We start from the raw sequence: 24,981 nt of genomic DNA, 5'->3' as shown, positions 1-24,981 counted from the left end.
GGCGGTAGTAGTAGTATGGTAGTAGGGGCCAGGCGGTAGTAGTAGTATGGTAGTAGGGGCCAGGCGGTAGTAGTAGTAGTATGGTAGTAGGGGCCAGGCGGTAGTAGTAGTATGGTAGTAGTGGCCAGGCGGTAATAGTAGTATGGTAGTAGGGGCCAGGCGGTAGTAGTAGTATGGTAGTAGTAGCCAGGCGGTAGTAGTAGTATGGTAGTAGGGGCCAGGCGGTAGTAGTAGTATGGTAGTAGGGGCCAGGCGGTAGTAGTAGTATGGTAGTAGTAGCCAGGCGGTGGTAGTAGTATGGTAGTAGGGGCCAGGCGGTAGTAGTAGTATGGTAGTAGGGGCCAGGCGGTAGTAGGGGCCAGGCGGTAGTAGGGGCCAGGCGGTAGTAGGGGCCAGGCGGTAGTAGTAGTATGGTAGTAGGGGCCAGGCGGTAGTAGTAGTATGGTAGTAGGGGCCAGGCGGTAGTAGTAGTATGGTAGTAGGTGCCAGGCGGTAGTAGTAGTAGGGGCCAGGCGCACCGGTTTGTGTGTGTCAAGAACGCTGTAAAGTTTCACGTTCAACAGTTTCCCGTGTTTATCAAGAATGGTCCACCACCCAAAGGACATCCAGCCAACTTGACAACTGTAGGAAGCATTGGCGTTAACCAGAATCCCTGTGGAACACTTGACACCTTGTAGAGTCCATGCCCTGACGAATTGATGCTGTTTTGATGGCAAAAAGGAGGGGGGAGAGGGTGCAACTCAATTTTAGGAAGATGTTCCTAATGTTTTCTACATTCAGTGTACATCATGAGAGAATTGACGAATGATTTTTTGAATGGGCACCAATGACATTGTCCCTCTTCTATCCCCCACGGTCTGCGTTCCATTGATCTCTTTATGGCATGTATAAAGAATCTCTACTGAAAGGGCTTTTAGTCCAGGAATTGGGTCTGAGAAACAGGGGCCGGAACTAGTGCAATATGTGGAATAGCATCCGTAGTCACTGGTCAGACTGCTCACATCGAGCAGATATGAAACGGCAGCCAATTCCCTCTATATACAGTGCACTACTTTTGGAGCCTTTGCACTATACAGGGAATAGGATGCCATTTTGGATACAGACACATCTGTTTGTCACAATCAGACTGACCCCAAAATCCCCCTCCTGCCCCCCCATGGTCAGTTGGCCAGTCTCTCTCTCGCCACTGTCTGTCCAGTGGATTGTGTCCAGATAGGAGGGGGGGGGAGTATGGAACCCCCCCCCCGCTATCCTGAGTGTCTTTGGGTTGAGTCCTTTGGCCTTGGTTCCCTCCTTTACACTGGATGGAGAGAGAGGTTCTGGCAGAGTGTGTGTGTGTGACAGGAGACGTCAGGAAAGAGTTAGGTATGGAGTTGGTCCTAGCGTGGATGGGAACAGTTTGTAGAGGACTCAACACCCAGTCCTTTATCAAGTCACTTCCTGCTGCTGGGGTCATTTCCTGTTCCTTTCTGGGGGGCCGTGAGAGGAGGAGGAGGGGTTGATCATCCAGCTCCTCCCATGGCTCAACCCTCTCTCCCTCGAGGCGAGACAGGTTATCCTTTCCCTCCTCCTTCCTCCCTCCCGTCCTTTTCTAGGGGTGTGGCAGGATCATGCGGTCCTCTATCAGTGTGTTGTCGGGGCCCAGCGACTCCACACACTGCTGGATGGTTGCTATGACACCAGACAGCCGTCTGTCCAGGGCAGCCAGGTGGGGCTCGGCCAGGACAGGGTTAATGGGGTCAAAGGTCAGGGCCTGTCTTAGGGCTGAACTCAGAGCCCCAGCTCTCAGCAGGTTCAACCTGTTCCACGTAGACACACGCACCCTGAGAGAGTAAGAGAGAACTGTTCATAAACACTAGGAATGGGTTGTGATTCCTTTGAGGAAATGTTGGTATTTTCAGTGTGTGTGTGTGTGTCTACTCACATGCAACACTGATATATAGGGGCCAGAATGCTTCTTTCATCCAGAGCTGCATTCCCAAAACTGCAAACAACAAAACACCATAGAAGCTGTCTTCAGATGCCCTACTATCTCAAGGCCATGATACTGTTAAATAGCCATTACTCAACCCTACACCTTAGAGGCTGCTACCCTATATACATAGCCATGGAACCACCGGTCACCTTTAATAATGTTTACATACTGCTTTACTAATCTGTATATACTGTATTCTATTCTACTGTATTTTAGTCAATGCCACTCTGATATTGCTTGTTCTAATATTTCTTAACTCCATTCTTTTAGATGTGTGTATTGTTAGATATTACTAAACTGTTGGAGCTAGGAACACAAGCATTTCGCTACACACGCAAAACATCAGATAAATATGTGTATATGACCAATAACATTTGATTTGACAAGTTAAACCCTGACACACTGTCATAACACACATTCTAGCACAGTGTGTCCCAACCCTAGTCCTCCAGTACCCCCAACAGTACACGTTTTATTGTAACACCTGATTCATCTGGTCAATTAATCATCAAGCCCTCATGTGCTGAATGAGGCGTGTTTGTCCAGGGCTATAATGAAACGGTGTACTGTTGGGGGTACTGGAGGACCAGGGTCGGGAAACACTACCCTATTTCACACTTAGCTCAGCAGATCAATCAACAGGGACAGAGGTAAAAGAGGAGTGGACTGGGGGATGGAGAGATGGAGTTAGAGAGGTGAAAGGAGTTGCCAGCTTAGTCAGCATGTCTAGAGTTTCTTTGTGTTTTTACACTTAGTGATGTGTTTGTGTTCTTCACCTCTTGGCATTATCCAGCAGGATGAGCATGCTGGCTCCTCCGTCGTCTTGGAAACTCTCGTAGTGATGTCGGTCGGCGTTGCCGATGAGGTAATCAAAGATGGCCGTGTCTATGACGTCCAGCAGTCTGGGACCGGCGTCGTACGGAGGCATCTTCTTCACCGCATCACAGTAGCTCTCATCATACTCCCACCTACACACAGTTAAAGCATTTTGTGTTTCACTTCTCCTGTTTAAAACATATAAACACAGTAACATTTACATATTTGTAATTTAGCAACTTACAGGATCAATAAAAAAACATCGGTAGATTTTTCACCTGATCAACTCGGGGACTTGAACCAGTGACTTTTCAGTTACTGGCCCAACGCTCTTAACCGCTAGGCTACCTGACCCCCCCCCAATTTTGCCTAAAATGACACACACAAATCTAACTGCCTGTAGCTCAGGACTTGAAGCAAGGATATGCATATTCTTGATACCATTTGAAAGGAAACACTTTGAAGTTTGTGGAAATGTGAAATGAATGTAGGAGAATATAACACATTAGATCTGGTAAAAGATAATACAAACGAAAAACGTGACGCATGTGGCAATACTGGACAAAATGTTACGTTTTTTTCAAGTACATAACTATTGAGAACATACAAAATTAAAGTTTACACACTCCCAGGAATGTCATACATGATGGATTATTAGCTAAAACACTAACTTTCACACATCTAGTTGGCCAGGCAGGGTGGGTGTGGAGCCAGAGAAGGCAGGCGTTCAAACTGTAGAACCCGGTTCCTACATTTGAATATAAAAATGGATTTTATCAAACAAAACTATGCTACATTTTATCTCTGGGACCCTCAGGATGACAAATCAGAGCCAGAGTACTGAATGTAAGTACATTATTTATCTTCAGAGGTGAATGTATCAAACCAGTTGCCGTGATAAGTTTTTTGGTGTGCACTCTCCTCAAACAATAGCATGATATTGTTTCACTGTAATAGCTACTTTAAATTGGACAATGCAGTTAGATAAACACAAATTTAAGCTTTCTGCCCATATAAGACATGTCTGTGTCTTGGAAAGTTTGCTGTTACTTACAACAGTCATGTTCAACCATCTCGGTATAGGGACGCCGATCCCGTAAAGGTTAAAGGAGAAGTTTATTTTTTATTTTTTACAACTTCATCTCTATTTTGGATGTAAATTGCATGTTATTAGAAGTGTCCTTTTTTGTGATTTCAGTTGTTTTTGAGAAACTTAACCCAAATTGCATCACTTCCTCATCGTCTTTGTGTAGTATGGGGGCCTGAAAAAACATGAATAAAGGCTCCAAAAACACCCAAATACGTCCTTTTGGGAATAGAAAAGCAGGTCTTTAGATGTTGTATACATGAAATTGTGCCAAGTCGAACTTTAACCGCAACGTTATATTCCATTTGTGCGACTTGAGCCGTTTCCTATATCCAGCTGTTCCCTTCTCCATGTAGCCTGCTGCTACAGGTGCCTGAATAAAGGAAACACCAACATAGTGGTATAATAAGGAGTAGGTCCACCACGGCCTGCCAGAACAGCTTCAATGCGCCTTGGCGTTAATTCTACAAGTGTCTGGAACTTCCTGTGTGGAAGCACCCCATGCTTCCAATATACTTTGCATATTTACTCACAGTATTTTGTCAGTTACCTGAAGAATGGATTTAGAGGTATCACTCGAGTCACAACAAAATGGAATACAACGTTGTGGACTGACACTATTTCATGTGTACAACATCTAAAGACCTGCATCACTATACTGAGAGCTTTGCCGTTTCAAAAAATACATATTGGATGTTTTTTTTAAATGTCTTTGTTCATGTTTTTTCAAAGCCCCCATACTACACAATGACAATGAGGAAGTGATTTGCTGTTGGGGTAAGTTTCCCAAAAACTACTGAAATCACAAAAAAGGTGTCTGGACCCTTCTATAACATGGCATTTACATTTAAAAAAAGAGATTTACAGTAGTGGTAAAACACTGTTTTGAGCAAAATATATATTTTTTAAAATATATATATATTTTTTTAGAAAACTGCAAACTTCAAGAAGTAGGCCATTCAAGGAATTGGTCTGATGTGATTCATTGGCCTCCCCCTTGCTTGAGGAACAAGACAAGGCAACTTGTGCCATGTCATGAGGATACCTGGACCACCTATTTCGATTTTTTTGTTAAGTAAATTGGGTATTAAATTAGGTGAAAAGGAGACTGGAATAGGACTTGAACATATAAGCACAAATGCACACACCCCTACCTGGCCAGTTTGCCCTCCCTGTAGGTGCGTCCCCAGGGGTGTCTGTGTTTCTGGAGAGGCCAGACGTCTGGCAGCCAGAGAGTTACTGATCCCTCCATCATATCTCCCTCCGCACATGCAGGTTCACTCTCTCTACAGTAGTAACACTTCCCATAGAAACAACTATTATTACCTGGAGAGAGAGAGGAAGGGCCAGAGACAAAGAAAGGGAAAGAAAATGGTTAACCATTTTCATTTAGAGAGAGATCCAGCCCACTGCTTCTTGAACACAGACACACAATGTTATCTCATTAACTTTATAGGGAGTGGTATGTCTAAGAAAACATTATGGGTGGGACTGAAAAGAGCCCTCTAGTGTGTGTGTGTGTCTCACCCTGCATTAGAAAGGTACTGAGTAGCTGGTCCGTAGCGACAGGTTTGATCTCAGTCCTCAGGTTGACAAACCTCCCGACCACTAGGGGTGCTCTTCTGAAACCCAGGATCCTACAGCAGATGGATACACAGGACAGATAGTCACATACCACTAGCAACACCAGTATTCAGATGGCCAAAACTAAAACGTATATATTTTAATGCATTAGGCCGATACGTGTGTGTACCTGTCCAGGTGAAATGCTGCCACCTCTGCGTTGTGTCTGTCATAACCTGCATACGGCTCTCCTTCTACCACATAGCCTCTACTATACCTGGAAAAAGAGAGAGAAATGGAGAGGGAGGACGTGATTGAGAGTTATCCTCTTACGTAAGACACAGAATAAAAGCACTGTCCTAATCTGACCTAACAAAAACCGTACAACTCCGCAGCAGAGAACCAGAGGACAATGTGTGTGGGTGTGTGTATATTCTACCTCACCTTTTGGGTTTGAAGACCACCTTCTGCCCCCCGTCCAGTATTAGTAGAGCTTTGAGCTGGGTGCCCTTGTAGCCCACATCTGCCCGCTCCACTCGGGCAGTGCCCAGCGCGGAGAGGACGGCTGCCAGCTCGGGGGTCTCCTCAGGGTACACCTCCCTGGGGCCCACCCATTGGTTTGCCACCTCCCATGGAGACTGGAGGGTGTGTGTTAGCCGGTCACCGCGTGAGAGAGACAGGCCTGCCTCCATCTGGGAACACAGACTTCCACATTAATGCTCACAAGTACACACACACACACACAGTACACACACAGATAAACATTGACACGGACAAACAGCCGTACCTTGCGGAAGGCCCGGAGGTCTCGTCGACTGGCTGCGGACCCCTCTCCTCCATCCAGCAGAAAGAATTTGGCCAGCCCCAACAGGAGTAGCACGGCAACCAGCAACACCACGCGCTGTTTCAACTTCATCTCCTTGGCAACCTCACCCACCACCCCTGAGCCCTGTGTGTGTCTCTCTCTCTCTCCCGCCTCACCCCTGGAGCATGGCACCTGCCTCCCCCTCCAGTCGCCTCTCTCACACACACTATTCAGCGGGGCAGGAGGTATGGCTCAGTCTCACCACCAGACCCACAGCTAGCCCTGGTCCCTAATGTATCAGCAACCACCCTGTATAGAGAGTAGGGGAGGACATTAGTGATGAAAAACAGTTGATATAAATCCAAAAATGTAGACAGACATACAGACAGAAACAGCAGGAACCTAGATGCCCCAGGCCCGCCAGGCAGGAACATGAGCATGACAAAGTAATGTACTATTGGGCTCAGTAACATGTACAACATGTAGTGATGGGCTCAGTAACATATTACAGTTGTTATGTATGTGTCATTGTGGCTTAGAGAGAGACACACCCATACCTGACAAACCTGACTGACTCCTGGTTCCACATCCTGGGTTTTAAACCACCCCTTTACTGACAACATCAAACCCTGCCAAACCTACTGTTTGTTCTAGCACTCTTCTTTAGAATAGGTAAAGGATCCATCCATCCCTCCTTGAGATCCTGGGCTGGCATGGTTACATGTGGTCTGCGGTTGTGAGGCCAGTTAGATGCAGTGCCAAATTCTCTAAAACAACGGAAGCGGCTTATGGTAGAGAAATTAACTAAATTATCTGGCAACAGCTCTGCTGGACATTCCTGCAGTCAAGCATGACAAATGCATTCTCCCTCAAAACGTGAGACATCTGTGGCATTGTGTTGTGTGACAAAATGTAACATTTTAGAGTGGCCTTTCGTCCCCAGCACAAGGTGCACCTGTGTAATGATCATTCTGTTTAATCAGCTTCTTGAAATGCCACACCTGTCAGGTGGATGGATTATCTTGGCAAAGGAGAAATACTCACTAACAGGGATGTAAAACAAATGTGCACAAAATGTGAGAGAAATAAGCTTTTTGTGTGTTTCTATGTTGCGTCTATTTTTGTTCAGTATCATTCAGTACCTGTAAAAATGTCAATTCTTTAATGCTTACCTTGTACCTGTTTTTCCTATTTAACTGCATACTATTCTTTGGGTGCTGATATCCATAGTAATTTAAAACATCTATATATAATTTTACGCTACCTCTGACAAGGGAGCCGCTTGTTAGTTAAAGGAGAAGGAGATTGCCTGACGACTCAGTCTAATACTGCTGCTCTATCACTACATACATTCATTGTGGAGAATACATTTTAGCGGGCGAAGTAGATGGGTAATCGGGCAAAGAAAGAGCAGCCCGCACGAGATCTTTTGGGGTTTTGGTAGGGGGGGACCCACAGAACGCAATTCTATCAAAAACTGGATGTTCATCTTTCCCTTTTCAAGACGATTCGACACGTATCTATCTATATACATGGGCTCCGATACGGTTCAGTTTGTAACAATTCAGTGCACTAACATTTGTGTGTATAAGTAGGTACCTGACCTGAGCCATCTACCACCCCACTACATCTCACAGAAATCACCACCACTCACTAATGAACTTGTCATTGTTGCAGGTGATGGGTTTGAGTTAGTAATGTATCAACTTACAATTCAGCTATGACATAGCCAATGAACATATAGGATAACTTTGGACTTCACCCCCATTTCAAAATCAAATGGTTTTGACCGTTTGGAAGTTTAGTGAGCTTCTTTTATCCTCCTGCTTTGGCCATGCAGTGTGCCTCGCAAAAGTGCTTCCTCGTTATGAAATGATCAACTTTACACCGTGTATCTAAAAATGACCATATACACTGACTGTTTAAAGCAAAACTACCAAAACTATTGCTGATTGTAAAGAATTCCCCCTCCAGGATGTTAGGCTAAATTACCACCCGTTTACCTAATTTGGCTGGTGCCGTGTTGTCTAGGTCTCACCCATCCTTAGTCAACATGTGAGAGATCATTAGATTGCAGCCCAGCCAATCAGGGAGTAGCCATGTGCCTCATCCCTGCCCATACCCCCAGGATGCAGTGCTTCTGGTTTGTGAATGGCCCAGACCATGCTCTTACAAGGGTATAAGTAAATCCCCTCGTCTTTTTCCTTCCCAGTGTAATTCCTTGTGAGAGCTTGGTTGTATTTATGGGTTTGGGTTGCATGAAATAATGTGTTTATTATTTGTTCTTATTGCTGTCATTGTTGCACTGTGCTAGTATAGCTGGTGTTGCTTAGTTTCTCCATCTCATTACTACTGTGTTAATAGCTACTTATATTATTGTCGGTAACAATTAGCCAGTACTTCCTATTATCGATTTGTAATCCATTTCATACAGTCCTTTTATTGCTTGTTACTATGTAATAGCCTGCCATTCCCTGTGTATTTATACAGTCCCGTTACTCTCCGTTACTGTTACTACTATTGTCATCCATTCATAGTATTCTATTCAGTGCCACTTCTTCCATTATTATATCCACTACATGTATATTGTAGTTATTGTATTTATCATAGCTTCATTCCATGTTTCTATTCTGTTTTAGACCTATACCCAGCTGTAATAGGTCAATAAAGTAATCTGTTTGGAATACTCTGGAGGTTGCCTTGTCTCTCTAATAGGAGATAGGTATCAGTAAAGCCACAGCCCCGTTTATTCTGGAGGTTCTACCTCACAAATATATGGCTTACTGATCATGATATATGGCAACCTCCAGAGGTCATGCAGAGGACCTGACATCCAGTCCACGTGTGGTCCGGAGCAGGAGGCCTTGAGTACCTGAGGGACTATGTTACCAGTTATCCCCCAGCCAGTGATGCCCCCTGAGCTGCAGCGCCATCACATTTGGATTATACCTACACTCCGGGATAGGCAGGGGCTTCCACGATGTCCTCTCCACCTGTGGAATAGTATTCGGCACCAGGTGGGGCTGCATCCCCAACAATCCAGCGGGAGGATTACACTCCTAAATTGGAGTGTCAGGGAGTTGCAGCGCCATGGACATCGCTGACTATGTTGTATGGAGTACAGAAGCATGTTTTTGCCAATATCGAATATTGAGGGTCTGATTTGCCTATTGCAACAACAGACCAGATCCCAGGCTTCCTCCAATCAGGGGATCCGTCTCCGACAGGTTGCAGTGGAGGATATAGGACGGTCTTATGCAGTTCAGCAGCAGGAAGCCGCCTCTCCTCTAACGGTTGCTACTGAGACCGGGCAGGGACACGTCATGTTCCCAGCCCCCGCTGGTCATCAGGAGCTGCCTGCTATAGAGACTGCGCCCACACCGGATATCATTCCCAGTCCCCTCTCCACTACTGTGGAGACCGTAGCCAGGCGGCACTCTGTACTGTGCAGCAGCGGCATCAGAGCCTCAGGGGCCCTCCCCTTTTCTCAGCAGGGGGGTGGCATAACTCTCTACACCACCCACTGGCATCAGAGCCTCAGGGGCCCTCCCCTTTTCTCAGCAGGGGGGTGGCATAACTCTCTACACCACCCACTGGCATCAGAGCCTCAGGGGCCCTCCCCTTTTCTCTGCCGTGGGTGGCATAACTCTCTACACCACCCACTGGCATCAGAGCCTCAGGGGCCCTCCCCTTTTCTCAGCAGGGGGTTGGCATAACTCTCTACACCACCCACTGGCATCAGAGCCTCAGGGGCCCTCCCCTTTTCTCAGCAGGGGGGTGGCATAACTCTCTACACCACCCACTGGCATCATAGCCTCAGGGGCCCTCCCCTTTTCTCAGCAGGGGGGTGGCATAACTCTCTACACCACCCACTGGCATCAGAGCCTCAGGGGCCCTCCCCTTTTCTCTGCAGTGGGTGGCATAACTCTCTACACCACCCACTGGCATCAGAGCCTCAGGGGCCCTCCCCTTTTCTCAGCAGGGGGGTGGCATAACTCTCTACACCACCCACTGGCATCAGAGCCTCAGGGGCCCTCCCCTTTTCTCTGCAGGGGGGTGGCATAACTCTCTACACCACCCACTGGCATCAGAGCCTCAGGGGCCCTCCCCTTTTCTCAGCAGGGGGGTGGCATAACTCTCTACACCACCCACTGGCATCAGAGCCTCAGGGGCCCTCCCCTTTTCTCTGCAGGGGGGTGGCATAACTCTCTACACCACCCACTGGCACACGAACAGTCTTAAGAATGGCCACTGCCATATGGTCTTGTTTAGAGCAGGTCAGAAGGTTCTCATTTCTGTAGAGAGGAGTGTCCATCTGCCACAGTCTCTCCACATGCCTGTAAAGAGCCACTGGAGGAGAGGCAGTGGTAGTTAACAAACAGGTAGTGTCCTTAACACTGGGCCATGTAAGCCCTCCAGCTGCGCAAATGGTCAACCACAACTGGTACAGGGTGAGTTGTCTGCCATCCTGAATGCACCCTCCATCAGAGTGGGAGATGACCAGGTGCTGGGGGACTTTGCTTTATCAGTGGGAGGCCTGGTGGGTATGCTAAACAAGCTCCTTTGTGGGTCCCATGTGGACAGCCTACCGGGATCTCTTAGCTGAGCATTGTTTTCCCAAGGGAATAGTGCAAGATGGAGGCCCACAGACATACACACACAGACTTTGCTGATTGGCTGGTGAGGAAAGAGGCAGTGATGCAGGTACCCCACGGAGAGGCCTGCAGAACGCATGAGAGTGCAGAGAGCAGCACCCTCTCTCTCTCTCTGGTGTGCACCAGGTCACGGTAGAGCATAAGCCTAGTGGACCTAACAAAGGACAGACCAGGGTTAATGACAGTTTTAAGCCTTTTTGCCCCTTTTGTGATTCTAAGGATCACTACTTCAAATAACTCCCGACTTTTCCAAGTTGAATACTGCACAAGCGGTCCTCCTGGGTCCAACAGAAGGGCAGGTGTCTCAGATGCGGATGGGGACACAAAGACAGTGCATGTACACTAAAGAAGCCCTGTGGCACATGTGGGGAGATGCACTGTAGAGAAGGGAGAGCGGCTGGGATGAATCCATCACAGACCAACTGCTCTATGTGCGGCAGTCCTGGGAGCAGGAACTACCTCACCTGATGGCTATAACCATGCCACAGTGCTACACACCAACCGGTGTCGACTAAAGCAATTGTACACGAGAGGGCGTGCTAAAATACTTTTTTAGCACGGCTGTTCTGCAGTCATCGGTACGAGGTTGCCGAGTCCCGTAGATCAGCACAGCCAAGCTAAAAAAGTAGTTATGCACAACCTTGTGTACAATACATTTTTTACAACCGGTTAGAAATTCAATACATTTTTTGGGGGGTAAATGTATTTATATGCTACTATTTAATTCCTGAATGAAAATATAGGCCTTGTCCCGACATCTATGGTTGCTAGCCAAGCCAGCTGGCCGTTCATTCTATCAATGCCACTCCAACATAGCTCGTCCTAATATTTCTTTCTTTCTTAATTCCATTCTTTTAGATTTGTGCATTGCTGTGAATTGTTAGATACTACTGCACTGCAGGAGCTAGGAACACAAGCATTTCGATACACCTGCAATAATATCTTCTAAATATGTGTATGTGACCAATAAAATTGTATTTTATATATCCATGAAAATGATGATGATTCATGATTTCGACTGGCTGACAAAAGATGTCCGTTCATTCTATCGGTTAGGTTGCTAGAGACTCGACAGTCGTGGAGTGTGTTTATTATATATTTATGTATGCGACCCAGTCGTTCATTCTATCGGTTAGGTTGCTAGAGACTCGACAGTCGTGGAGTGTGTTTATTAGATATCTATGGACGCGACCCAGTAGTTCATTCTATATGTTTCATTGCCATGCTGGCTGGCAACGCTCTTATCCCTTGCTTGCTAGCTAGCCAACTACAGCTAACACAGTCACATCAAACCGTGCAGCTAGAATAACAGCAAAGTAGCTGGATTTCATTTAGTTGAACCTGTTTTCTATTGACATTTGTGTGATCAAATTTCAATATTGAAACAATGTTGCAAATGTCTAGAGAAAGGATGGCAATGTTTGTACAAACCCCTGTTGTTGCAAACCAAATGTTAAGATAGAAGCATGGGGAACTAATGTTTTTTACAGTGGAAATTAAGTTAATGAATTGGCTGGCTGGGCTGATGGGACACTGAATGCGCAGCAATATCTCACATGCTGACCAGACCGGACACGTCGCAAAAAACATTTAGAAATCCATGTTATTCGATTATTGCACCCACACTGCCCGCGAGCGTCTGTGTTGCCAAGGGCTAAAATAGAAGTCATTCCTATTTCTGACGCTGAAAGTCCTGCCTCTCCCATCTCCTCATTGGTTTATAGAAGCAGTGCCATTTCCACATTGGTTATACCCACGTGGGTGATTGAAAGACGGAATGTTTTGCCGGTTGTTGTGGTAAAAGTGTAGATGCCAATCACCATATAAATTCAAAGATGAAAAAGCCTGGAAGGAGAAGAGATGACTAGAAATTATTCGGTTGTCCGTTTTATGTGTGGATTATTTGGTCAGAGTAGAAGACCTTTTGTGCATTTCAAGTAAAACAACAACTCAATGTTTATATACCAGGACAAATTAGCTAGCAACAGCAAGCTAGCTAGCTAAATTGCCATACATGTTTAATGATTTTTGACCTGTCCCCAAATAAATGTAATTAGTTCAGAGTTTGTTTTGATATTTTAACCTGCGTGTCGTGATCGCTTTTGTTGTGGGGGGACAAAATACATTTATGCATGATAGCGCATGCGCGCAGCCGGTTTGGGTTCCGTGTCATATGGAACAGAAAACCAAATGCCCATTTTTGCATCATACACTTACCGGCACTGAACACTTAACATTTTATTTAGGTTAGGCATAAAGTTAACGTTGTGGTTTAAAATCAGATTTTAAGAAACTAAATTGTAGAAACAGGCAGGGTTTATGCCAAGTTACATTAGTGACGACCCTACTTTGCGAAACTGCTAGTGGCATTTAGAATCGGTTAGCCTAGGCTATTACCCCCCTAAACATAGACAGGTTCCACACTGAAAATATGCAAAAACAAAGAGGGTATATTCATCAGATTCATTAACCCTTGGCCTACTCACAAAACAGATGTACTGGGCATAATTCATTCCTGTGCAGTGTTCATTATAGAATTGTTAATCCATTTATACAATTCAAAAGGAACAGGTGTAATAAACTAAATCGATTGTCTGTATATCAGATTTTTTTTAAATGTATCGTTCAACTTGCCAAATTATCACTCTTTGAGAAAAACTGTTCCAGATGTGATAATTTTTTCTCCCAGCGTCATTTGGAAAGACGACAACCAGGTTTTTCACTAGGGTTTGCCTGTGCTTAGCTTTAATCAATTTATTTTCATCCAAAGAAACTCGCTAGTCCTTGCCGATGACAAGCATACCCATAACATGATGCAGCCACCACCATGCTTGAAAATATGAAAAGTGGTACTCAGTGATGTGTTGTATTGGATTTGCCTCAAACATAATGCTTTGATTTCAGAACAAAGTTAATTTCTTTGCAGTTTTACTTTAGTGCCTAAATACAAACAGGATGCATGTTCTGGAATATTTGTATTCTGTACAGACTTCATTTCACTGTCATTTAGGTTAGTATTGTGGAGTAACTAAAAGGTTAATCCATCCTCAGTTCTCCTATCACAGCCATTAAACTCTAACTGTTTTAAAGTCAAATCAAATTTTATTTGTCACATACACTCTCATTAACATCTGCTAAACATGTGTAACGAAATGCTTGTGCTTCTAGTTCCGACAATGCAGTAATAACCAACGAGTAATCTAACCTAAAAATTCCACAACTACTACCTTATACACACAAGTGTAAAGAGATAAGAATATGTACATTAAGATATATGAATGAGAATATGTACATAAAGGCATAGGCAAGATGCAGTAGATGGTATCGAGTACAGTATATACATATGGGATGAGAAATGTAGGGTATGTAAACATAAGTGGCATAGTTTTTAAAGTGGTTAGTGATACATGTATTACATAAAGATGGCAAGATGCAGTAGATGGTATAGGGTACAGTATATACACATATGAGATGAGTAATGTAGGGTATGTAAACATTATATGTAAATTGTTTTGTTTAAAGTGGCTAGTGATACATTTTTTCCATCAATTTCCATTATTAAAGTGGCTGGAGTTGAGTCAGTATGTTGGCAGCAGCCACTCAATGTTAGTGGGGACTTTTTATTTTACCCCCTTTTTTCTCCCCAATTTCGTGGTATCCAATTGTTAGTAGCTACTATCTTGTCTCATCGCTACAACTCCCGTACGGGCTCGGGAGAGACGAAGGTTGAAAGTCATGCATCCTCCGATACCCAACCAAGCCGCACTGCTTCTTAACACAGCGCGCATCCAACCCGGAAGCCTGCCGCACCAATGTGTCGGAGGAAACACCGTGCACCTGGCAACATTGGTTAGTTAGCGTGCACTGCGCCCGGCCCGCCGCAGGAGTCGCTGGTGCGCGATGAGACAAGAATATCCCTACCGGCCACTCCCTCCCTAACCCGGACGACTGGTGGCACAGCTAGCGCTGCACCCTTAACCACTGCGCCACCCGGGAGGCTAGTGGTGACTGTTTAACAGTCTGATGGCCTTGAGATATAAGCTGTTTTTCAGTCTCTCGGTCCCTGCTTTGATGCACCTGTACTGACCTCGCCTTCTGGATGATAGCGGGGTGAACAGGCAGTGGCTCCCGTGGTTGTTGTCCTTGATGATCTTTATGGCCTTCCTGTGACATCGGGTGGTGTAGGTGTCCTGGAGGGCAGGTAGTTTGCCCTCGGTGAGGAGTTGTGCAGACCTCACTACCCTCTGGAGAGCCTTACGGTTGTGGAAGGAGCAGTTGCCGTACCAGGCGTTGATACAGCCCGACAGGATGCTCTCGATTGTGCATCTGTAGAAGTTTGAGTGCTTTTGGTGCAATGGACAGTAGACCGGTGGAAATCTGTCCTTTAGTCTGATGAGTCTAAATTTGAGGTTTTTGGTTCCAACCGGCGTGTCTTTGTGAGACGCAGAGTAGGTGAACAGATGATCTCCGTATGTGTGGTTCCCACCATGAAGCATGGAGGAGGTGTGGGGATGCTTTACTGGTGACACGGTCTTGATTTATTTAGAATTCAAGGCACAGCATTCTGCAGCGATACGCCATCCCATCTGGTTTGCAGTTAGTGGGACTGTCATTTGTTTTTCAACAGGACAATGGCCCAACACAACTCCAGGCTGTGTAAGGGCTATTTGACCAAGAAGGAGAGTGATGGAGTGCTGCATCAGATGACCTGGCCTCCACAATCACCCAACCTCAACCCAATTGAGATGGTTTGGGATGAGTTGGAACGTAGAGTGAAGGAAAAGCAGTCAACAAGTGCTCAGCATGCGGGAACTCCTTCAAGACTTTTGGAAAAGCATTCCTTATGAAGCTGGTTGAGAGAATGCCAAGAGTGTGCAAAGCTGTCATCAAGGTTGGCTACTTTGAAGAAACTAAAATATAAAATATATTTTGATTTGTTTAAGACTTTTTTGGTTCCTACATGATTCCATGTGTAATTTCATAGTTTTGATGTCTTCACCATTATTCTACAATGTAAAAAAAATAAAGAAAAACCCTTGAATGAGTAGCTGTCAAATGTTGACTGGTATTGTATATGGAGGGTTTATAAAGCCAGGCACATTTAACAGTTAGCCTATTGATTATATATCTAATTAAGTTGGTTTCCTCTCGCCTCAATTTTCTTAGACAATTGGGCTAAGGCTGTTTCCTCATCTCTGCTGCCTCCACTGCATTGTTCTCAATCTCATTATGCTGGTTAACTTTGCTATTACGCACATAGCAACATAGGGAAATGTGCCAATTCTACTGCGCACTGAAGATTGTTTCAGAATCTCATTTCAGACCGTATTCAACGTGGGAGGAAGTGCTTGTTATAAAATAGATTTATTAGTGTTGCGCCATTATTTTTATGTAATATAACCATATACAATATCACGTCTTAGATTGATGGACTGTGCCATCCCCGTGGCCTCAGCAATGGATCCGTCCAGAGATGCGCTTATCAGACAGGTGTCTTAAGCACGGTGAAAAATATAAATTGCAACTGCTCAACAAAAGAAATCTTGGTCGACGAACAGCCTAATCGACCAAACAATCAACCAGTCGACTAAATGGGGCCCTAATTGTTTTACCTGACTTATTTGAGAGTGGGTACTAAGTTGATGTTTCTGGCACATCTGCAAAACCATGTAAACACCTGTTAGTGTGCATGTATACTGAACAAAAATATAAACGCAACATGTAATGTGTTGGTCCCATGTTTCATGAGCTGAAATAAAACATCCCCGAAATGTTCCATACACACGAAGAGCTTATTTCTCTCAAATTGTGAGCAAATTTGTTTACATCACTGTTAGTGAGCATTTCTCTTTTGCCAAGATAATCCATCCACCTGACAGGTTTGGTATATCAAGAAGCTGATTAAACAGCATGATCATTACACAGGTGCATCTTGTGCTTGGGACAATAAAAGGCCACTAAAATGTTACAATTTGTCACAATGCCATAGAAGTCTCAAGTTTTGAGGGAGCATTCAATTGGCATGCTGACTGCAGGAATACACACAACAGCTGTTGCCGGAGAAATTAAAGTTAATTTCTCTACCATAAGACGCCTCCAATGTCGTTTTAGAGAATTTGGCAGTACGCCCAACCGGTCTCAAAACCACAGACCACGTGTAACCACGCCAGCCCGGGATCTCCACATCCGGCTTCGTCACCTGCGGGATCGTCTGAGACGAGCCACTCGGTTAGCTGATGAAACTGTGGGTTTGCACAACCAAAAAAGTCCTGCTCAAACTGTCTCAGTGAAGCTCATTTGCATGCTCGTTGTCCTCACCAGGGTCTTGACCTGACAGCAGTTTGGTGTCATAACTGACTTAGGTGGGTAAATGCTCACCTTCGATGGCACTGGCAAGCTGGAGAAGTGTGCACCTGGTTTCAACTGTACCAGGGAGATGGCAGAAAGAGTGTAGGGTGGCGTATGGGCAAGTGGTTTGCAGATGTCAACGTTGTGAACAGAGTGCCCCATGGTGGAGGTGGGGTTATGGTATGGGCAGGCTTAAGCTACGGACAACGAACACAATTGCATTTTATCGATGGCAATTTGAATGCATAGAGATACTGTGACTAGATCCTGAGGACCATTGTCGTGCCATTCATCTGCTGCCTTCACCTCATGTTTCAGCATGATAATGTACGGCCCCATGTCACAAGGATTTGTACACTATTCCTGGAAGCTGAAAATGTCCCAGTTCTTCCATGGCCTGCATACTCACCAGACATGTCGCCCATTGAGCATGTTTGGGATGCTCTGGATGGACGTGAACGTCAGATTGTTCCAGTTCCCACCAATATCCAGCAACTTCGCAGTCATTGAAGAGTAGGACAACATTCCACAGGCCACAATCAACAGCCTGATTAACTCCATGCAAAGGAGATGCGCTGCATGAGGCAAATGGTGGTCACACCAGATATGGACTGGTTTTCTGATCCACTCCCCTTATATTTTTGTTCAGTGTACTTCCGTCTTGATTGCCAAACACATAGACACCCGTTTAGAAGAAGCCGGTTTAATAATAATAATTTCCTGTGTTCATTGTCTCATATCAACCAGCTGAAGGAATACCACGGACAATGGGTAGAGTAAGTTCAAATATAATTTTATTCAACATTCGTGATAGACAAGGGACGTTTGATTTTTGTTCCTATGTAAATATGTGTGGCGTTGCCTCAACAATTGAAGGCATTGCCACATTTCGTGACTAACTGGACACAAGTTCAATTGTTTTGCTAGGCCTCTCTGACTCTCATACAGTCAGGCTTAGCTCTCTAGAATTGAAGGGTGTATAGCTACCCAGCCCTTGAGTTCTCAATCAAAGCCCTATGGATGACTGCTGGATCAATGAACTACAATATGAATGTTCAGTTGTAACGTTTCGGAACATTAATAATCCTCCCTTGCGATACGGTTTTGGAAACCTTTGGAACTTAACTTTCACATCAGCTAGAAATAATAATTAAAATACAAATGATATACTTACTGTACGTAGTTTAAAGTTGCAGAATTTTCAAAAACATGAGGCTTGTAACTTCCTCCCCATTGGGGAGAAGCTCAATTGGTTTCCTTGATTCCTAGCTTTCTCTCTCTTCCCGCTGACCTCCAATGGATTTTGAGGAGGAGAGGCGATAAAGGAGACCAATTGAGATTCTTCCTTGGAGACATTTGAAGCGGAAATTGGAGGAGAGGAAGTGCACACTGGTTGGACGCTGTGTCCTTGAAAATATAGCCGGGTGCAACTTTTGTATTTGGAAAATGTATTTCCAGTTTATATGAAATTTCCAATCATTTCCAAAACTGTATGGCGTGTGAGGCGTATTTGCGAAGACAGAACATTTGGGCAGCAAAGGGCCATCTCAAATCAAATCAATGTTTATTTGTCACGTGCGCCGAATACAACAGGTGTAGTAGACCTTACAGTGAAATGCTTACTTACAGGCTCTAACCAATAGTGTAAAAAAGGTATTAGGTGAACAATAGGTAAATAAAGAAATAAAACAACAGTAAAAAATGGCTCAATGTAATGAAACGGAATTTGAGTCATCATGAATAAGGGTAAAGTCCGGCTCAGCTGAGATGGATGTATTGATCGGTAGGTAACGGGTGTTTAAGACTAAGATATTGATCCGATTTCATGTCCATAGATGGGGGTGGTTGTGATATTTGGGGCAAATAAGCAAAATACCTGCAAATCAATTGGCCTGTAACAATGGATATGTCATCTTCAGTAACATAAGCATACTGCAACTGTATCCAACTATTTAAGCTCTCCACAACTCAAAAAGGACAGATTGACCTACCTAATGACATGAGCACCACAATATGTCAAACTGACACTGTCAATGTCAGAATCATCATAGCTCCAAAAAACTTTTCCAAAACAGGTTTTTGTGTGACAGTCAGCTGGAATAAGCATAATCAACAACAGCGATCATGTTTCCTTCAAATGAAAAGGACTCACTTGTGAGCTTCAATTAGGAAACCCAACATATGGGTCATTCTTGGGCTATATATGTTTTTCTAGAATAAATGCATTTTCTGAACACCCCACAACATTAAGTACATATTAAACCTTCAAGAAAACATTCCCACTTAAGGCATTAAAGCCCTTTTATTGTTGTCCATTTTTGTCTGATATGGACACTATATCTTCAAACCCGTCACAGACAATATGGAAGTTGTCAGAATATGATTATAAAATATACTTGTTATAAAATCAACATTTACCTAATGCTCATGTGTCCCCCAAACCAATTAAATTAATATAATATAAAATCTCAGACTTTTGCTATATTAAACCCTGAAAATACATTTTGTGTCAGTGGGCTCATTTAAATAAAAAAATACTTTCAATTCAGAATTATAACAACTCTAATATTTTGGGATTGTCCTTAACATTTCAAACTGAGCTCAGAAAACATTCAATTCATATTTATTAATCTTTGCCATTTTATTTAACATATATTGTCATGCAACAGGGTTGAGACAAGGGTGACAGGGTGGAATACTGCAACGGGTTGAAGAGATTATATGGAAACCAATCTAGTTTAGTTAACTGTCAAAAATCCATCCAAGATTTACCCCAAACATTTAATTTCATTGTATTCAACCATGTAACAAGGCCATTAGATCTATTTAGAATAATCTGGGTTTTATTAACCAAACAAATAAAAACATCAGGCATTAGGGTAATTAATAACATTCAACACGTTTAGCACTTAGTGTCAACATGACTATCCTTCTTCTCAGGAGCACCATAGTCACTCATTCATGGTTTTCTTCCTGAGAGTCTGGCCCACACGTCTCTCTGAACCTCTGTGGCGGGATGTCACACGCTTCATCAAACTGATGCCAGTGGATGTCGTCTCGAGAAGGCCAGAAAAATCTGTTAGGTCCGACAGGATGCATACATTTCACTTGTACACACATTTTTATCCGTGCCGAGGATGATGCCTGGATAAAGGTCATCACCGTATTTCACTATACACCACTGCCCAAGAAGACCTGGATTTCATCCACAGGTTGTGGATTTTCCTCATTGGCTGGCAGTACTGGAGCAGCCAGGACCTTCTGCCTGAAACTGAAGTGCTGTGTGTTAAAGCATGCACAGAGTAGGTCCTTCTTTGTTGAACAATGGCAGCTGACATCAGCTCACCGGGAGCAAGGGTGATGACCTGATCTGGACTTTGTGGAGGAGTGGTCAAGTTCCTCAGTGCTTCTTTCCTCTCCTTGCTTATGTATGCGATTCTCCACTGTTTATGCTTCTGACACTGGTCTCTCTTACTGAAATCACTGATCTCAAGGCATTGTTCCCTTTTTTCTGGGTCAGCATTTTGACGTGCTCGACACTGCCTTTGTCTCTCTGCTGTTGATGTGGGTGCCACCATTCCCTAGATGTTTCGATGGATAACGTAAAATCAAAGATTCTTAGAATATATACAAGTATACGCTATAATCCTTGAGTAATTTAGGATCTAGAGCGACTTAAAGGAACAACTGTAGTTAAGAACCTTGCCCAACTCTCCTACCACCTGCCTTAAAATATATATTTTTGTACACATGGAACACATTACAGCATGTTTCATAAGTGAATATAAATAATGTATAATATATAGAATATTTAATTTGCTTAGATGCAATAATCATAAATAAAGTAAATAACTCAACCCTGTCACAGGTTTACAACCCCGTTACAATGAAACATGTGACGGGGTGGAGTTTTTTGGTTCAAAATGGCCTCTGCTCCTCATGTGGTGAAGGACAGGAGACCATATGGTGGTGTGGATATTTTTATGGGTTAAAGTATCGTTTTGAAAGTACTAGTTTTCCATCTTTATTTCATGTAACGGGTTTGAGTTGGTCAGCTCGACAATCCCCACCTGACTTTAAAAAATAACAAAATACAGATATAAAACAATGTGATTTACTTGCCTGTTTCTGTACCATGCAGTTGACAACAACAACCACTGCGACCTGTATGCTCTGGTCGGCTGGCCCTCGCTACATATTCGTCGCCAGACCCACTGGCTCCAGGTCATCTATAAGTCTTTGCTAGGTAAAGCTCCGCCTTATCTCAGCTCACTGGTCACCATAACAACACCCACACGTAGCACACGCTCCAGCAGGTATATCTCACTGGTCATCCCCAAAGCCAACACCCACTTTGGCCACCTTTCCTTCCAGTTCTCTGCTGCCAATGACTGGAACGAATTGCAAAAATCACTGAAGTTGGAGACTTATATCTCTAAGCATCAGCTATCTGAGCAGCTTAGCCAATCTGTAAATAGCCCACCCAACTACCTACCTCATCCCCATATTGTTTTTTACACACCAGTATTTCTACTTGCACATCATCATCTGCACATCTATCACTTCAGTGTTAATGTGCTAAATTTGAATTACTTTGCTACTATGGCCTATTAATTGCCTTACCTCCTTACTCCATTTGCACACACTGTATATAGATTTTTCTATTGTGTTATTGTTTGTGTCGCACTTTGCTTTTTCTTGGCCAGGTTGCAGTTGTAAATGAGAACTTGTTCTCAACTTGCCTAGCTTGTTAAATCAAGGTAAAAAAAAACAAACACATTGAATGATGTCACTTCCTGTTAATGACGGCGCATAAGGGTGGACTTTGGTTAGTGTGATGGGGTTAAGTGTCGACTGAGGGAAAATTGTGTGATTTTATTCAATTATACCTTCGCAACAAAAACACGTTTGCATTAATTGCAAAAGTTATTATGTGCACATTTTAATATTCATTTCCCAAATAAAAAATTAAGTGAAACGAAATAGTTTTTATAATAAAGTTTAAAATAATACTATATTTATTTACATTCATATACATATTTTAAGCATTTCATTTTGGTGACCTAATACTTCAGTCAGAGGGACTGAAATATTACCCGAGCCCAAAAATGACCCACATACACATGCAACTGAACCAGAATCTAGTTTTACAGATCAGAAGACGTTGATATGATTCGCCATATCAACGCCTCCTGTGCCAGATTCTGGTTCACGTGAAACTGTCTTGTTGAAAATGAATGAAAAAATGCATACCAGTAACTGAGGACAACCCGTGAATTAACGTTAGCTGGCTAAGTTAAACATCTGTCTAGCCGTGGCCACGCAGGCAGGAATGACTCGAGCTGCCTTCTACACAATCGGTCTTTCATGGGACCAACAACATTGGCTAGTTAGCCTTCTAGCTAGCTGGTTGATAGGTTGGAAATCGCAAAGGCCCACACAAAGACAACGTTACAGTATGGTTTAGAAACTGGCCCACAGCTAGGTAGACATATACTATGTAGCTAGCGACGTAGCCCATACTAGACGTTAACTACCTTTAATACTTTGGCTTGGGTTCTCGAGAGCATCCAGCAATGCAGCAACGTACAGTACTAACGTAACTACTGTACCTAGCTAACGTTATTTATAGTGATAGCTGACGAACTGCACCGATATTTTCCACATCAAAGCTTGCGTAGATTGCTGACGAGCTAGCTAGTACTGTACCTACAGTACCTAGCGAGTAAACTAACATCAGTCATTATCAAACATTTATGAATATGATTAATATAGGCTAGCTAGCTTGCCAACGTTAATTGTAAAGATGTGCATTTGGCTAGTTGGTAAGTCTAATAAATGTCTTACCTTTCACGATTACCGCTAACGTTACTGGATGTCAAACGACGACAGTGCACCAGTCAGTGTGTGCTTGGTATTTTGTGTGGAACTGTATATTCACCAATAGGCTGTCAAAAAGGGATAATTGCTCCATCCCTTTGCTCTCATTTCCTCCTACCTTAGCGTTTACACTTCCGAAACATTTCCTCAAGCACGCCGCCACCTAAATCTTAAAGAGACCAGGACCTATTTAATTGTAGACAATGTATTCAACATTATGGGGTTTTATTAATGTCAGGTTTCGATTTAGACACCAGGCAGCGCTGTTGTATTATAATTAAGCAGTCGTCACATAAGTAATGCACGTCACTGCATTACCTTCATTTCGATATGGACCTAGACATAGGCCTACTTCTCTAGGGAGAGTCTCCCAGTAAAAATGGTTTCAGTTCAATAAATCCTGCACACCTGGGTTGAAGAGAGGTCTGTGTGTGCATGGTGGTGTGTGTGAAACCATGCATTACTGTAGATGTGAACCATTATAGCATAAAGATATACAATCTTATTAGTCACGTTCGCCGCATACAACAAGACCTTACAGAATGCATACTTACGAGACTTGGCTCTCCGGCACCACTTGCCGTGCGGTAGCAGAGAAAACAGTCTATGACTAGGGTGGCTGGAGTCTGACAATTTTTAGGTAATTCCTCTGACACTGGTATAGAGGTCCTGATGGCAGGAAGCTTGGCCCCAGTGATGTACTGGGCTAATCGCACGACCCTCTGTAGTGCCTTGCGGTCGGAGGCCGAGCAGTTGCCATACCAGGCAGTGATGCAACCAGTCAGCCAGCTCTCGATGGTGCAGCTGTAGAACCTTTTGAGGATCTGAGGACCCATGCCAAATCTTTTCAGTTTCCTGAGGGGGACTAGGGTTTGTCGTGCCCTCTTTGACTGTCTTAGTGTGCTTGGACCATGTTAGTTTGTTGGTGATGTGGACACCAAGGAACTTGAAGCCCTCAACCTGCTCCACTGCAGCCCCATCGATGAGAATGGGTGTGTGCTCTGTCCTCTTTTTCCTGTAAGTCCACAATAATCTCCTTTGTCATGATCACGTTGAGGGAGAAGTTGTTGTCCTAGCACCACACAGCCAGGTCTCTGACCTCCTCCCTATAGGCTGTCTCATCGTTGTCGGTGATCTGGCCTACCACTGTTGTGTCATCTGCAAATTTAATGATGGTGTTGGAGTTGTGCCTGGCCGTACAGTCATGAGTGAACAGGAGGGGATTGAGCACGCACCCCTGAGGGGCCCCTGTGTTGAGGATCAGCATGGCGGATGTGTTGTTACCTAACCTTACCACCTGGGGGCTGCCCGTCAGGAAGTCCAGGATCCAGTTGCAGAGAGAGGTGTTTCGTCCCAGGGTCCTCAGCTTATTGATGAGCTTTGAGGGCACTATGGTGTTGAACACTGAGCTGTAGTCAATGAATAGCATTCTCACATAGGTGTTCCTTTTGTCCAGGTGGGAAAAGGCAGTTTGGTGTGCAATAGAGATTGCATCCTTTGTGGATCTGTTGGGGCGTTATGCAAATTGGTCTAGGGTTTCTGGGATAATGGTGTTGTGAGCCATCACCAGCCTTTCAAAGCACTTCATGGCTACAGATGTGAGTGCTACGGGTCGGTAGTCATTTAGGCAGGTTACCTTTGTGTTCTTGGGCACAGGGACTATGGTGGTCTGCTTAAAACATGTTGGTATTACAGACTCGGACAGGGAGAGGTTGAAAATGTCAGTGAAGACACTTGCCTGTAATCCGTCTGGCCCTGCGGCCTTGTGAATGATGACCTGTTTAAAAGGTCTTACTCACATCGGCTGCGGAGAGTGTTATCAGTCTTCCGGAACAGCTGGTGCTCTCATGCA

General features: G+C 44.2%; 1 protein-coding gene across 1 annotated transcript; it reads right to left on the bottom strand.

Moving 5' to 3' along the window:
• Nucleotides 1-1,589: 1,589 nt before the first annotated feature.
• LOC115145071 (glycosaminoglycan xylosylkinase-like) lies at nucleotides 1,590-23,300 on the bottom strand. The gene is made up of 9 exons (XM_029686310.2): nucleotides 23,097-23,300; nucleotides 6,229-6,555; nucleotides 5,886-6,133; nucleotides 5,632-5,718; nucleotides 5,406-5,515; nucleotides 5,033-5,204; nucleotides 2,752-2,943; nucleotides 1,925-1,984; nucleotides 1,590-1,823 (listed from the first exon to the last, which is right to left on the bottom strand). The coding sequence occupies exons 2-9, from the start codon at nucleotides 6,355-6,357 to the stop codon at nucleotides 1,592-1,594; spliced, it is 1,230 nt and encodes a 409-aa protein (XP_029542170.1). The 5' UTR covers nucleotides 6,358-6,555; nucleotides 23,097-23,300; the 3' UTR covers nucleotides 1,590-1,591.
• Between the last annotated feature and the right edge of the window lie 1,681 nt (nucleotides 23,301-24,981).

The sequence above is a fragment of the Oncorhynchus nerka genome, linkage group LG17, assembly GCF_034236695.1.
Source record: "Oncorhynchus nerka isolate Pitt River linkage group LG17, Oner_Uvic_2.0, whole genome shotgun sequence".
In the NCBI taxonomy this organism is placed as follows: domain Eukaryota; kingdom Metazoa; phylum Chordata; class Actinopteri; order Salmoniformes; family Salmonidae; genus Oncorhynchus; species Oncorhynchus nerka.
Note: the sequence above shows the minus strand (reverse complement) of the source record. Positions and strands in the feature narration are given on the sequence as shown.

Bases quoted from the DNA above. Each gene is read 5' to 3' on its own strand.
- LOC115145071 (XM_029686310.2), bottom strand. From the start codon at position 6,357: ATGAAGTTGAAACAGCGCGTGGTGTTGCTGGTTGCCGTGCTACTCCTG. The intron at 1,985-2,751 runs GTGAAGAACACA...TGTTGTTTGCAG, and splicing joins CTGCTGGATAATGCCAAGAG to TTTTGGGAATGCAGCTCTGG. The intron at 1,824-1,924 runs GTGAGTAGACAC...TTACTCTCTCAG, and splicing joins CCTATATATCAGTGTTGCAT to GGTGCGTGTGTCTACGTGGA.